Source organism: Vicugna pacos, chromosome 18 (assembly GCF_048564905.1).
Source record: "Vicugna pacos chromosome 18, VicPac4, whole genome shotgun sequence".
Taxonomy (NCBI): domain Eukaryota; kingdom Metazoa; phylum Chordata; class Mammalia; order Artiodactyla; family Camelidae; genus Vicugna; species Vicugna pacos.
Window position 1 is genome coordinate 20,750,332 of NC_133004.1, and position 12,844 is coordinate 20,763,175.

At 61.9% G+C, this 12,844-nt stretch overlaps 2 protein-coding genes across 6 annotated transcripts; both read left to right on the forward strand.

Moving 5' to 3' along the window:
• Positions 1-78: 78 nt before the first annotated feature.
• TEDC2 (tubulin epsilon and delta complex 2) lies at positions 79-4,507 on the forward strand. 4 transcript variants are annotated; one of them, XM_015239254.3, is made up of 10 exons: positions 79-154; positions 271-369; positions 611-681; positions 797-1,211; positions 1,687-1,740; positions 2,387-2,480; positions 2,655-2,766; positions 2,872-2,973; positions 3,397-3,587; positions 3,907-4,507. In XM_015239254.3, exons 1-10 carry the CDS (start codon positions 129-131, stop codon positions 4,054-4,056), a joined length of 1,314 nt encoding a protein of 437 aa, XP_015094740.2. In that variant the 5' UTR covers positions 79-128; the 3' UTR covers positions 4,057-4,507. The 4 variants fall into 4 exon arrangements, with proteins under 4 accessions (XP_015094740.2, XP_015094741.2, XP_006204347.2 ...); XM_015239255.3 differs by having other exon boundaries at positions 3,400-3,587; XM_006204285.4 differs by having other exon boundaries at positions 806-1,211.
• Positions 4,508-9,818: 5,311 nt separating this feature from the next.
• On the forward strand, positions 9,819-12,792 carry NTN3 (netrin 3). 2 transcript variants are annotated; one of them, XM_072942472.1, is made up of 6 exons: positions 9,819-11,147; positions 11,219-11,407; positions 11,494-11,643; positions 11,815-11,865; positions 11,993-12,067; positions 12,366-12,792. In XM_072942472.1, the coding sequence occupies exons 1-6, from the start codon at positions 10,220-10,222 to the stop codon at positions 12,713-12,715; spliced, it is 1,743 nt and encodes a 580-aa protein (XP_072798573.1). In that variant the 5' UTR covers positions 9,819-10,219; the 3' UTR covers positions 12,716-12,792. The 2 variants fall into 2 exon arrangements, with proteins under 2 accessions (XP_072798573.1, XP_072798574.1); XM_072942473.1 differs by lacking the exons at positions 11,219-11,407; positions 11,494-11,643 and having other exon boundaries at positions 12,366-12,786.
• The last annotated feature ends 52 nt before the right edge of the window (positions 12,793-12,844 follow it).

Genomic DNA, 12,844 nt, shown 5'->3' on the forward strand with positions numbered 1-12,844 from the left:
TCGTCGGAGAGGGCGGGCCCTGAGCTCGGCTCGGGATTGGGTAGCGCGGGCGGAAGGAGGTGATCTTCTAGCCGGAAGAGGAGGGATTCTCCGGCAGCGGCAAATAGCGAAGAATTGCAACAGTCTTCATGCTGCCCGCGGACTGCTCGAGCCGGTGAGGCCCGCGCCGCAGGAGGGAGCGGGGACGGGGCGGGAGGGAGCGGGGACGGGGCGGGAGGGCGCGCGGCCCGAGGCCCGTCGGGTGCTGAGCTGCGGGTGCGTCCCTCCCAGGCTGGTGGCCGAGCTGCGGGATGCCCTGGATTCCTGCGCCCAGCGACAGCGGCAGCTGGAACGGAGCCTGCGAATCTCCCGGCGGCTGCTTAGAGCCTGGTATGCGGACCCCGAAACCACCCAACTAGGCCTCTCTAGGACCGTCAGAACCCAAATTAGAGCCCCTGGGCCGGGAGGCCGAGCCCAACGCTCACTTCCGAGTTGCCGGTTGTCAGTGTTCCCCCGGCTTTCCCCTGCAGGCCCGGGGACTGCTCCTAGGCTAGGCGTCGGGGCGGGGGTGGTTTTGGACCTGGGCCCTCCCTCCTGACCGTGCCACCACGGCTGCCCTGTGTCTTCACAGGGAACCAGCCAAGACCCCAGTTCCGGAGCCAACCCCAGGGCCAGAAACTGATGAAGAGGTTCCGTCTTCAGGTAAACCTCAGCCACCCATCTTCTGCAGGTGCCACCCCTGGCCTGTCTTTTGGAGTGCAGTGGTGAGGGACCCTTTGCGGGAAACAGTGGTGAGGGACCACTACATGACTTTTAGCTTTCACAGCATGCTCACCCAGTCCCCAAGACCTCAAAGAGCTGGAGCTTCTGACCCAGGTGCTGGAGAAGGCTGTACGGGTGCGAAAAGGCATCTCAAAAGCTGGAGGAGACAAGGCCCCCACTGTGAAGTCTGAGTCCACTGCCACTTCCCCTGCCACCAGAGCCTCCACCCGACTCCGGGCCTCAGACTGGACTGGCAGCCATGCATCAGAAACAAAACCCCCCAGGGGCATCCGTCAAACCAGGGTGCCTGCCAAGGACCTCTCTGAGCACAGGCTTGTCTCAGTGGAGGATCCAGCCTGCATAGGGCGAGGGGCCCGAGCTGCCAAGCTGGAACCAAGCCGCAGGAGCCAAGAAACAGTCCCACTGGCTGCTCCTCAGGCCCGAGAAGTTTTTACACTCAAGGATAAGGGGTAGGTCTCCCATACCCTCACTGGGGGAATCGCTGTCTCTACCTGATCAGATCCTGGGCAGCAGTAAGAGTCTGGGTTTGGGGTGACCGGGGAGGGGCAGGGCATTGAGCTGGAGGTGGGCCAGGAGAACCCCATGATACCACCCCATGAGGCCCATGACCTGAAACTGGCAGAATGGAACGGTAGGCTGTGGAGGTGCCACGTGGGATGTGCTGGAGCCTGTCCTGTTCTCTGTGGCTGCCTAGTGCCCTGTCCTCTTATCCACCCAGCCCGGGGGTTGCACATAGGCTCTAGAAGGCCTGGGCTTTGCTTTCTCTTCCCTCTGCCAGGCCAGACCTGGAGTGGACTGGCTCCCGTGGTCACTCTGGAAGCCCTGTCTGAGGGGGTGGGTGAGCCTCAAACCTGATGGGGCTGAGTGGGGCCTGTAATCCCCAGAATGAGGCAAGGCTGCTCTGAGCACCGGCTTCCCCAACAGGATCCTGCTGCAGCTGCCCGTGGCCTTCAGGAAAGCAGCTTCCCAGAACTCCCGGTGAGGCTGAGCTTGGGGCTAGGTGGGAGTGGAGGGGAGACCAGGGGAGTGTGGAAAGCAGGGAGGCTGAGGCTTGCAAGACTTTTCAAGCAGGTTCTTCTGCTTTATTTGCTAGGTGGCGACACTATCTTAATAGAGTCAGCCTACTTAGGACTGCTATAGTCATCTTAGACTCAGTGGGCCCAGCTCAGCCTCTCTCAACCTGTGGGACCTTGAGCAAGGCACTTAGTGTTTCTGAGTCCCAATTTGTCTTCCTTGTAGAGGTGACAGTAGTAGTACCAGCTTTATAGAGGTGTTGTAAGGGTTAAATGAGGTGGTGCCTGCAAGTGTTTGTGTTGTGCCAGGTTCAGAGCCAGCACTCATAGCCCTTATCATACATCCTGGTTACAGTCACTGCTGGCCTCTCTCCCCTTCCTTGAATTCTGTCCTGGTACTTCCCAGAATGGGGCAGCTCTGTCCCCTTTTCATGGATGGTGTCTCCTTGGTTCCCTGGGGCCTCCAAAGGCCCTTCCGGACATACAGCAGAGTCAGACACCCCAGGCTGGGGCCCCTACCCTGGCCCTTGCCTACTTCTCATGGCCCAGCCCAGCTGGCTCGAATAACCACAATGCTCTTTGGTTCCCTCACTGCCATGTGTGCCTCCCAGCCTGTGGGCCCAGCTCAGCTCTACACATACCAGTGATTCTGGGGATGCTGCTACTACTGCTAAAAACCATTTCCTCCAGAAAATGCAGACAACCGTATCCTTGCTGGGCTTGCAGGAGCCTGCGATGGGAGTGGGTGGAGGGTTGGGAGGGAGCAGAGGTTCTGGCTCTAAACCTGGGGAGTTTGAGGAGCAACTCTAGGACCCAGTCCTTGGGGGAAAGGGCTGGGAGGGGTCTGGCCACAGGGGAATTTCCCTGACCAATGTCCAGTCAGGCTGGCCCAGCTCTAGGCTCAGTCCCGCAGAGGTGGAGGCGGAGGTAGGGCGCCTGCAGAAGGCCTGCTCGCTTCTAAGACTTCGAATGGGGGAAGAACTCACTGCAGGTTAGTGGGCTCTGATTTGGGTCTCTGGTGGGAGTGAGGAGGGCTGGGCTCAGGGAGAGCTTCAGGACCAGCACGGACCTGGCCTGCCCTCCCTGACTCATGTAGACCCCAAGGACTGGATGCAGGAGTACCGCTGCCTGCTCACCCTGGAGGGGCTGCAGGCCCTGGCGGGGCAGTGTCTCCACAGGCTGCAGGAGCTGCGTACAGGTGAGACCCCATCCCCGCCTCCACCTGTGCTGAAATCTGGTGGGGGGGTCAGAGTCCTCTAGCCACAGGGAAGTGTTGGGACTTTAACAGCAGCCCAGGAGCAGAGGCAGGCAGGCCCTTCCCCATGTCACCCCACTGCATCCTAAGTTCTCACTGGTTGTCCTGTGGAGCTGGCCAAGACAGCTCCCCCGCTCCATTCCCTCTCCCAACACACAGATCCCATCACTCTAAGAACTTGCTTATTTAGCCAGTTAGGCTTGTGAGACTTAGGTGCTAGCAGATACCTGGTATTGCACGATAGTTATTTATGGACAATACGACTTCATCCAGGAGGCAAAGGGAGACTTTGCATCCCGTAAAAGGTGAGTGGGGAGGAGGCGCCTGGCCACTGCCCCATGAGGCCTTAGCCCTCTGTCCTTACAGCAGTGGTGGAACAGCAGCTGGAGCCATGGCCTGAGGGGAGACTCCCTAGGGCCTCATCACCCTGTGGAGGAGGAGCAGACACTATCCGGAGCCCCCCATTGCTTCTCTACTCCAGTACCCAGGAGCTGCAGACCCTGGCAGCCCTTAGGCTGCGGGTGGCCATGCTGAACCAGCAGATTCACCTGGAAAAGGTACTTCCAGCTTGGGGAGTAGGTGACTTTGTTAGGGGTACCATGGGCCCTGGTGAGGACTCCAGGTCTGCAGCCTCGTGAGGACTTGGCCTCGAGAGTCTATCTGTGCTTCTCCCCTCAAGACCCACCAGGGAAGGATGGGAGCCTCTGAGCCCGTGCACGTGCTGAGGGTGCTGGTGCTCTGGGAGGAGGGAAGGGCTGGAGCCTGGTGTATCGAAGTCTGCTTTGGAATTGCCCCACTCCTCAGGCCTGCCTGTGGGGGCCCTGAGCTAGTTGAGACGGGGCCCTCCTGAGACCTTGGCCCTGTACCACCCTGCAGGTCCTGATGGCTGAACTCCTCCCCCTGGTGAGGGAGCAGGAGCCCCTGGGGCCGCCCTGGCTGGCACTGTGCCGGGCTGTGCACAGCCTACTCTGCGAGGGGGGCGAGCGCTTCCTCACCATCCTCCGAGAAGATGAGCCTGCTGACTGAGCCCTTCCCATAGCCAGGTGGCCAGGCCCGTCCCTCAGCTCCCAGAGCCCTGCAGCAAAGGCAAGCTGATTCTGCCCCCGACCCTGTCTGCTGGGGAGAGCCCCTCTTCCCTAGTCAGAGTTAAGTGAATGGGGATTAAGGGGGTTCTCACTAGTGTAGTGAGCAAGGGGCCCAGAGGTGTCCATGCCCCCTTGGAAAAGCAGGCTTCTGAGGGTTCAGGGACTACAGCCTGGCTCTTCCTGAGGGGCACAGGGCCTTTGTCAGCTGCTAAACCTGCTGATCAGGGCTCGGCTGGGCTCGGCTGGACTCGGCTGGGCCTTCCACAGGCTCAGGAGAACAGAGGCTCGTGCGGGCTTTTCTTAGCTACCTCTGTTTTCTCTTGCTTTGCACTTAAAAGCCACTTGTGTGACATTAAAACTACATTAGGAAGTATATATATATTTAAATCATACCAAGGTTGGATTTGGTGTTTGTTTGTTTTCTTCCTTTTGTTTTTTTTGTTTGTTTGTTTTTTTTTACTTACTGAGAATTTATGAAGCGTATTTACCAAGAACAGGCATATTCCTTCTGTAGTGAAAGGAGGGGGCAAGGCCACTCAAGGTGGGCCGCACTGGGGACTCACTTCATGCACTGGCCCTGGCACACCTGAAACCCCTCCCCACAAGTTCCTAGATTTGTACTGGGCACAAAAAAGCCACAAGCCTCTATCATAGTGGGCAGCCATGTCTCCTGGTGCCTGTGCCCACTACCACCTCCTGTGCTGTGCCGTTGCTAGTGGCTGGTGTGGGCCTTCCGCACTGAGCCACCTCCAGGGAAAGGGCCCATCACCTCCTTTGCTCCATTATTACCTCTGAGGCTCCCACCTACCCTGCTGAAGGAATCATTGTTTCCTAGAAGGCAAGAAAGTGTAGAGGTCAAAGTCAGATCGTGGGTTGACATTATAACTTGTCTGCTGCTGTGGGACTTTCAGCAAGATTCTCAATGATTTTGAGCCTCAGTCCCCATTGTCATACTGGGACAGTGGTTATTACCACTGGGGCTGGGGTGAAGATGAATCAAGATGATGTTAGATGCTTCACAGCTCTGGGCCTTGATGGGGGCTGGGAGGCATTGGTGTAACTAACATGAATCTACTGAGCACCCGTGTGGGCCAAGCACAACCCGCAGAGCTGGCGCACTAGCCCTTTGTGTGAACATTGATGTGCAAGACCAAGTAACACCCGCTTCCTCCCTGAGAGACTCAGGCCCTGGAGGCAGCTCATTCCTGAGAAGGCCCAGTCTTATGAGAGCCTGATGAAGTGTTCGAGATATGGGGGAATGAACTGGGTGATGCTGAAGTAGCCTCGGGGTGGCCCCATCCTGCAGGAGGCCCTAGTTGTAAAAGTCAGCAGGCCAGAAACCTTGAACATGGAGTCCTAGGTCTTTTGGGCTGCTGGGGACCAGATGACAGACCAAAGTAGGAAATAAAAAACCAGGGCATTCATTGCACTGAGGGGCTTCTGGGGAGTGGAACTCCAGGGTAGGGGGAGCAAGAGAGGGAGGTTACCTGGGGGACAAGCACCTCTTTCTGGCCACTCCATTGCTGCCTCCAGAGCTTATGCTCAGCTGCGGGGATCTGGAGGAACCCTTAATCTCCAGGGCAAATCCCACCACCACCCTGTTACTAGCCACCCCAGAATCAGTTTCCACAGCAGGTGGTCTCCATGACAGTCATTTCCTCCGCTAATTCACTTGGTTTATTTTGTATCTTCTCTATTGGGCAGGGATGCTGTCCACCTCCATCCCTAGCTAGGCCCAGCTGGGTGCCCAGAAATTGTTGACTCAATGACCCACCCATCTGAGGCCAGTCCTGGGCACTGGTGGTGTCCTGCGGTCTGCTGTGAGCACCTGGGCCTTCAAGGGCAGGGAGGCGCTGCGGATAGCACGAGGGGAGAGGCCTGGGGAGGCCTCGGCACAGGGCACCCAGGGCAGGAAAGGGAGACCCTCACCTCTGGATTAGCGCCCGCCCACACGATGCCAGGAGACAGCGGCGAACTCCTCCCACTGCCGTCACCGCATACCGTCCAATCCACTCTGACGTGGCGGGCAAGCTGGGGCTGCAGGGGCGCCCACACCCACCCCGAGCGCAGCCCCCGCGTCGGAGGCATGAGCTCGCACGAGCCCCCACCCGCGGCCCCTGCCGAGCCCCCGGGGGTCCTACGCGCGCTGCTCTTGGCCACCGGCGGCGCGGGGGGCTCGTGGCCGCGCTGCGTCCTGCCCTTCGGCGCCGTGGCTCTCCTTGCTGGCGCCTCTGCCACGGCCATCACCTTCTCGCTGCGCGGACCCCGCCTGGACCTGGCCCAGAGCGCGTCGCTGGCCGCACTCGGCGCGGGCCTCGGGCTCCTGGCCGCCGCCTTCCTGTGCTGGCGCGCTCGGCGGCGGCGGAGGGCCATGCGCGGGGGGCGGCAGGAGCCGGGGACGCCCTGAGCCCGCGCGCCAATCCCTCTGCCCTGCGAGGTCACGGCGAGCCGGCTCCTCCTCCCTTCGGACCTCGCCCCAGCCGGCTGGCGCAGTGCGTGCGGCTCGCGGGTCCTGGAAACCTCCCCAGACCCTGTCCCCAAACTGTATCGTTCTGAACCGTTAGAAGGCCTGAGCTTTAGTGGGCTACGAGTCATTTCCCTCCCCTCCCCAGACTCGGCTCTCCCCTTCTCGCGCCCCTCCTCCGCCCAGTGTTGCTTTTCGGCGTTTCGCTTGGCGCGCAGAGCGGGGCTGGCGGCAGTATGCGCGGCACAGGGGCCCTGCCGGGTGTGCAGGGTGCGGGGCGGCAGCTGGCCGGGGACTTGACGTGGCCACCTTCCTCGGGACGAGGCGCCCTTCCCGAGCTGTGTCTTACCCGCTGGGGTGGAAGCCTCTCGAGGCATAATAGGCACTCAATAAATGTTTGTGCTTTATGTGAACAAGTGGTGGCTTGCGTCTGATGAACAGTGGGATCCTGGGCTAGGCCTGGAGTATTTGATCAGTTGGTCTTTTAAGGGAAAGACCCCAGCCCCCTGAGGCTTGAGACTGTCAGGGTCCCTCGTTTCGTTTTCTCCCAGATAGGTTCCCTGAGCCCCAAAGCCAGCAACTATCACTCCAAATGGGGGCGAGGATGGGGGTAGGGGGACTGCCACCTGAAGAGTTACAGGTGGGGACCTGGAGGTGGAGCCTCTCCTAAGGTGCCAAGAGTGGGCAGGGCCTGCAGAGAACTGTGAGGTGTGAGAGGCTCTATTCAGGGGCCGGAGCCAGATGGCTGAGTCCACAAGGAGAAATGATCCTGGGTTGGGTGCTGTGGGGAAGGCCCCCTCATAACTCCTATCACACCATCTGCCAGGGCTGCACCAGGGACCAGAAGAGAATGCATACCCTAGGGCCGTTCCAGGGAAGAGGCTGGGCTGCCTGCAGCCTCTTCCCTGGGGAGCTAGTAGTGCCAGCTGACCCTGATCAACACTGCAGGCTGAGCTCTGGGGGCCTTATACCCACACCAGAAGCCACCAGATGTTTTGCAGACCCTAATCCCAACTCATGAGGAGGCTGGGCCATACACAAAACCTGCAATGCTGGGCAGGGAGAGCTGCTCCCTGCTTTCCTCCTTCCTGGAAGGACTCCTGAAGTCCAGATAGCCACAGTTTTGCTGGAGGCTTGTCTCGGGCCCTGGGGAACCACTGTGTTGGGCCTGTGCATTTCTCCCCACTGTGGCCACCTCCTTGCTTCTAACAATCCCAGAAGGATTTATCACATCCCTCACTCTCCCACCAGGGCTCCTCCCATCCCAGCGAGTTTTGAGGCTTATGATCAGAAAAACCTTGAAGAGGATGGTTGGAAAAGTGTTGTTTCTGAACCTCACCCATCCCAGAGCAGAACTGTGTGCCCTGCCAGCTCCCTCACTCATGCATGGCTGTTTGTTACAAGGGGCTTAATCTCTTCATCGAGAAGTTGAAGGACAGGTCCCTGTGGCACCTGCTTTCTGGGGCATGGGGCACCCTTGGCCTTCCTGTTGTTGTTAGAGGTGAAGGGAGAGGCTAGCAGCCCCTGTGGCCCTCCTGTCTCAGTCCTTCTAAAGTCTGTCATCCCATCAGTCCCTTCACCCCACCCACCCTACCCGCCCTGCTGAATGTGTGCTATTCAGGCCTGGGAAAGGGCCTTGACCAGAGGGTGACTGTCTTCCCCCACCATCCAGTCTTCCCGCTGCTCTTTTTCCAAAGTCAAGCTCTCCTGCATCCTCCTCTTCTTCAGTATACCCTGGGAGGTTTCAGTGCCCTCCTGTCCCTCCTCTCCTAAACAGCAGAAGGATTCTTCTTCTCTCCATCCTCTTCTTGTCCATCCCTGCACTATCTCTGGCCCAGCTGAGGGTGGCAGCCCCAGCCTACACAGACACCCATATGGTGTCCTCCACTTGCTGCTGGGTCTGGCCTGGGGTCAGCCTCCCATCTGAAACTTCAGGCCTCAGAGCTGCTCCCAGGTAGGATGTATTCCTGTATTCCCTGCCCCCACTGCATGGGGCTGACCCTTCCTGAAATACTTGGCTCCCTCCATCAAGGACCTAAAGGTCATGGGGAAGGGGTCTTTCTGTCCAGAGCGACTTCTGGCCCCTCTTGCCTGGGGCCATTCTTAGTTGCAGCTGCCTCACCCCCAGATGGTGCTCAGGCTACCCAGCTGGACTGTTTCCCTGCCCAAACCTGCTAGGATGTGGCTGGGACTCAGGAGTTCTAGCACTGAACCGTCTGTGACTCGGCCCTCCCCATGGATCAAACCAGACTCCCTACCTGTCACAGGAGGTCCTCAACAGCTGACCAAGGCCCTGTCACCTACTGGGCTATACCTGCCCCCCACCCCAACATACACACACACATACATGCACAGCTCCAGCTTCCTCCCTGCCAGCTTTAATGCCCATCATGGTGATGCAAGTAGACACTCAGAGACCCAGGGGTGGTTTGGGACAAGAGTTTGGCCTGATCCCAGTGGGGAATGCCAGCTTCATCACTTAGGTGAGCTCAGGCCAGTCCTGGGGTGCAGTCCTTCCTGAACATGAGGCAGGAGGGACCCAAGTGAGCTCCCTGGGTACATCTGATACCTATGTAGCTCATGATATCCCAACAGCTTGGCAAAGTTGAATTACAGGCATCTGGCTGATGAGGAAACTGAGGCTTGGGCAAGTTAAGGAATCTAAACCACACACAACTAGAAATTGGAGCAGCTTGGATTCAAAATCAGACCTGGCCCCAATCCTGGGTTCTTTCTACTAGAGCAGACTGCTGCCTTGGGGATACCCCAAAACCACCAGCCGGGATTGTCCTCCTTTGCCCTGAATGTGCCCTGTAGGGATGGGGGAGGGGGGAGCATCTGGGCCCCAGTCTTCAGATGCAGGGCCCAGCCTGCCTGAGGGAGGAGGCAGCCAGACCCCCGCCCAGCACGTGGCACAACCCCAGGAGCAGTCAAAGCCTGGCTGTAGGCCGGGGGCCGACTGGGTGGTCCCCCATGGGCTGCGTGGCTGAGCCACCCCTCCAACCCCTCCCGCCAGCACATTCCTGGCTCCCCAGCCCCTCCCCCGACTCCAGGGCCTCCCAGCCCCCTCCCCCGCTGGCCCAGCCAGTGTCTGAATCTGCTTCTGATTCCGGCTCTGCCGACGAGGCCCCCTCCCCTCCCTTCCCCTCCCTCCTTCACGGCCCGAGCAGCCCCGCCCCCGGCTGGGCCCAGGCGTGCGCCTGCTGCGCCCCCCACCCCCTTCTGGCACAGCTCGCCCGCCCTCGCTGCAGCCAGGAGGAGGCGGCGGCCGGGGCGCCCCAGGCCCCGCCTGCCCTTGGCCCTTCCCAGGAGGCTGGGAGACCTGCTCTACCCGGCCCTCGGTGGGTGAGTGCGAGCGGCGGGTGGCGGGTGGGGCCTCTGCAGGCGGAGGCACCGAGAGCGGGGGCGACGCCTGTCATTGCTCCAGGCCCAGCGGTAGGACTCACCGACATCCCCGCTGCTCCGCTCGGCCAGGGCGTGCCCGCAGCTGCTCCCACCTCTGGGCCCCGGCTAGGGCCGCTTGGGGGCTCTGGTTGCTCCGCATTGAGGACCAGCAGGCAGAGCCTCGGAGCGGGCTCTCTCTCCCGAGGGCAGTGGCGTGGGACCCCGGCTGGCTGGCTGACCCACGGCGGCTCCGGCCATGCCCGGCTGGCCCTGGGGGCTGCTGCTGACCGCGGGCACGCTTTTGGCCGCCCTGAGCCCGGGGCCACCGGCGCCCGCCGACCCCTGCCATGACGAGGGGGGCGCGCCCCGCGGCTGCGTGCCCGGCCTGGTGAACGCGGCCTTGGGCCGCGAGGTGCAGGCGTCCAGCACGTGCGGGCGGCCGGCCACGCGGGCCTGCGACGCCTCCGATCCGCGGCGGGCACACCCTGCCAGCCTCCTAACCTCCGCAGGGGGCACCACAAGCCCTCTATGCTGGCGTTCGGACTCGCTAACGCAGGTGCCCCTCAACGTGACCCTCACAGTGCCCCTGGGCAAGGCTTTTGAGCTGGTGTTCGTGAGCTTGCGCTTCTGCTCGCCACCCCCAACCTCCGTGGCCCTGCTCAAGTCTCAGGACCATGGCCGAAGCTGGGCTCCACTGGGCTTCTTCTCCTCCTGCTGTGGCCTGGATTACGGCCGCCTGCCTGCCCCTGCTAATGGCCCAGCTGGCCCGGGGCCTGAAGCCCTGTGCTTCCCTGAGCCCCAGGCCCAGCCTGACGGTGGTGGCCTTCTGGCCTTCAGCGTGCAGGATGGCAGCCCGCCAGGCCTGGATCTGGACAGCAGCCCAGTGCTCCAAGACTGGGTGACCGCCACAGACATTCAAATAGTGCTCACAAGGCCTACCATGCTGGGGGACACCAGAGACTCCACAGCCATGGTCCCTTACTCCTACTCTGCCACTGAGCTCCAGGTGGGTGGGCGCTGTAAGTGCAATGGGCATGCCTCCAGGTGCCTGCTGGACCCCCAGGGCCATCTGATCTGCGACTGCCGGCATGGCACCGAGGGCCCGGACTGCAGCCGCTGCAAGCCCTTCTACTGCGACAGGCCATGGCAGCGGGCCACTGCCCGGGAAGCCCACGCCTGCCTTGGTGAGGCCCTGGAGGGTCGCCTGGGGATCTTAGACCAGGCGAGCCTATCCCTGACCCATCCTTCCCTGCAGCTTGCTCCTGCAATGGCCATGCCCGCCGCTGCCGCTTCAACATGGAGCTGTACCGACTGTCTGGCCGCCGCAGTGGCGGTGTCTGCCTCAACTGCCGGCACAATACTGCTGGCCGGCACTGCCACTACTGCCGGGAGGGCTTCTATAGAGACCTGGGCCGTGCCCTGAGTGACCGCCGAGCTTGCAGGGGTGAGCCACCTGCCACCTATACACCCTCACCCTCTGGTTTCCCACATCCCTAGATGGGCTTCTGACCATCCCACTTCTGTCCTTAGCCTGTGACTGTCACCCTGTTGGTGCTGCTGGCAAAACCTGCAACCAGACCACAGGCCAGTGTCCCTGCAAGGATGGCGTCACTGGCCTCACCTGCAACCGCTGTGCCCCTGGCTTCCAGCAGAGCCGCTCTCCAGTAGCACCCTGCGTTAGTGAGTGACGCCGCCCTGCTTAGACCACCTCAGACGAGGTCACCCCAGCTTTCTCTGCTGCCTACCTGTTCCCTGAGCCCTGCACATCCCCCTGCCCCCCTCAACTGTCTCCTGAGCCCTGCAGAGTCCCCTGCCCCCCTCAAACGCAGGCCATTATCCCATACTTTCCAGAGACCCCTGTCCCTGGACCCACTGAGGAGAGCAGCCCTGTGGACCCCCAGGGTGAGTGGAGATCCCAGACCACCATGTCCATAGGGGGAGGGGGTAATGGGTTCAAGGAAGGGAAGAGGAAAGGATGGGGGAAGGAGGTGGGGATCTGTGCCAACCTCCTCCTGCGCCCTCCTCCCAGACTGCGACTTGCACTGCAAACCCGCCCGTGGCAGCTACCGCATCAGCCTGAAGAAGTTCTGCAGGAAGGACTACGGTAGGCTGCCCTGAGGCCTCCTGCCCTCGGACCTCCTCACCTTGCCCTCACTTTCCCTCTGGATACCCTGACCCTAGCTGGACCCCAAGGCCATACCACACCCCTCTGGTCCTCCGCTGTCCCTGTCACCGCCGTGTCAGCCCCCCGTGGCCTCCGTGTGCTCGCGATGCTACGTGTCCCCTGTGGGTTCCTCCTCCGCGCCCCTCCCACCCCCGCGGCCGCCGGGTTCTCCTCTGCGCGGCCCGCCCCCTCCGGGCCCCGCCCCGCCTGAACCTGCCTCCTCTCGCCCCCCTCGCAGCGGTGCAGGTGGCAGTGGGCGCGCGCGGCGAGGCGCGCGGCTCCTGGACGCGCTTCCCGGTGGCCGTGCTTGCCGTGTTCCGGAGCGGCGAGGAGCGCGCGCGGCGCGGGAGCAGCGCGCTGTGGGTGCCGGCGCGGGACGCCGCCTGCGGCTGCCCGCGCTTACTGCCCGGCCGCCGCTACCTGCTGCTGGGGGGCGGGCCCGGGGCCGCGGTCGGGGGCCCCGGGGGCCGGGGCCCCGGGCTCAGCGCCGCCCGCGGGAGCCTCGTGCTGCCCTGGCGGGATGCGTGGACGAGGCGCCTTCGGAGGCTGCAGCGGCGCGAGCGGCGGGGGCGCTGCGGGGCGGCCTGAGCCCGCAGGCCGGGCGGGGACCAGGCGGGGGCCGGGCGGGGCCCTTCCCATACATCAAGGCGCACGTTCATCCAGTGCATCAGCCTGCTGAGGAGTCTTTGCTCACGTCGCGCGCGTCGCCATCTGGGC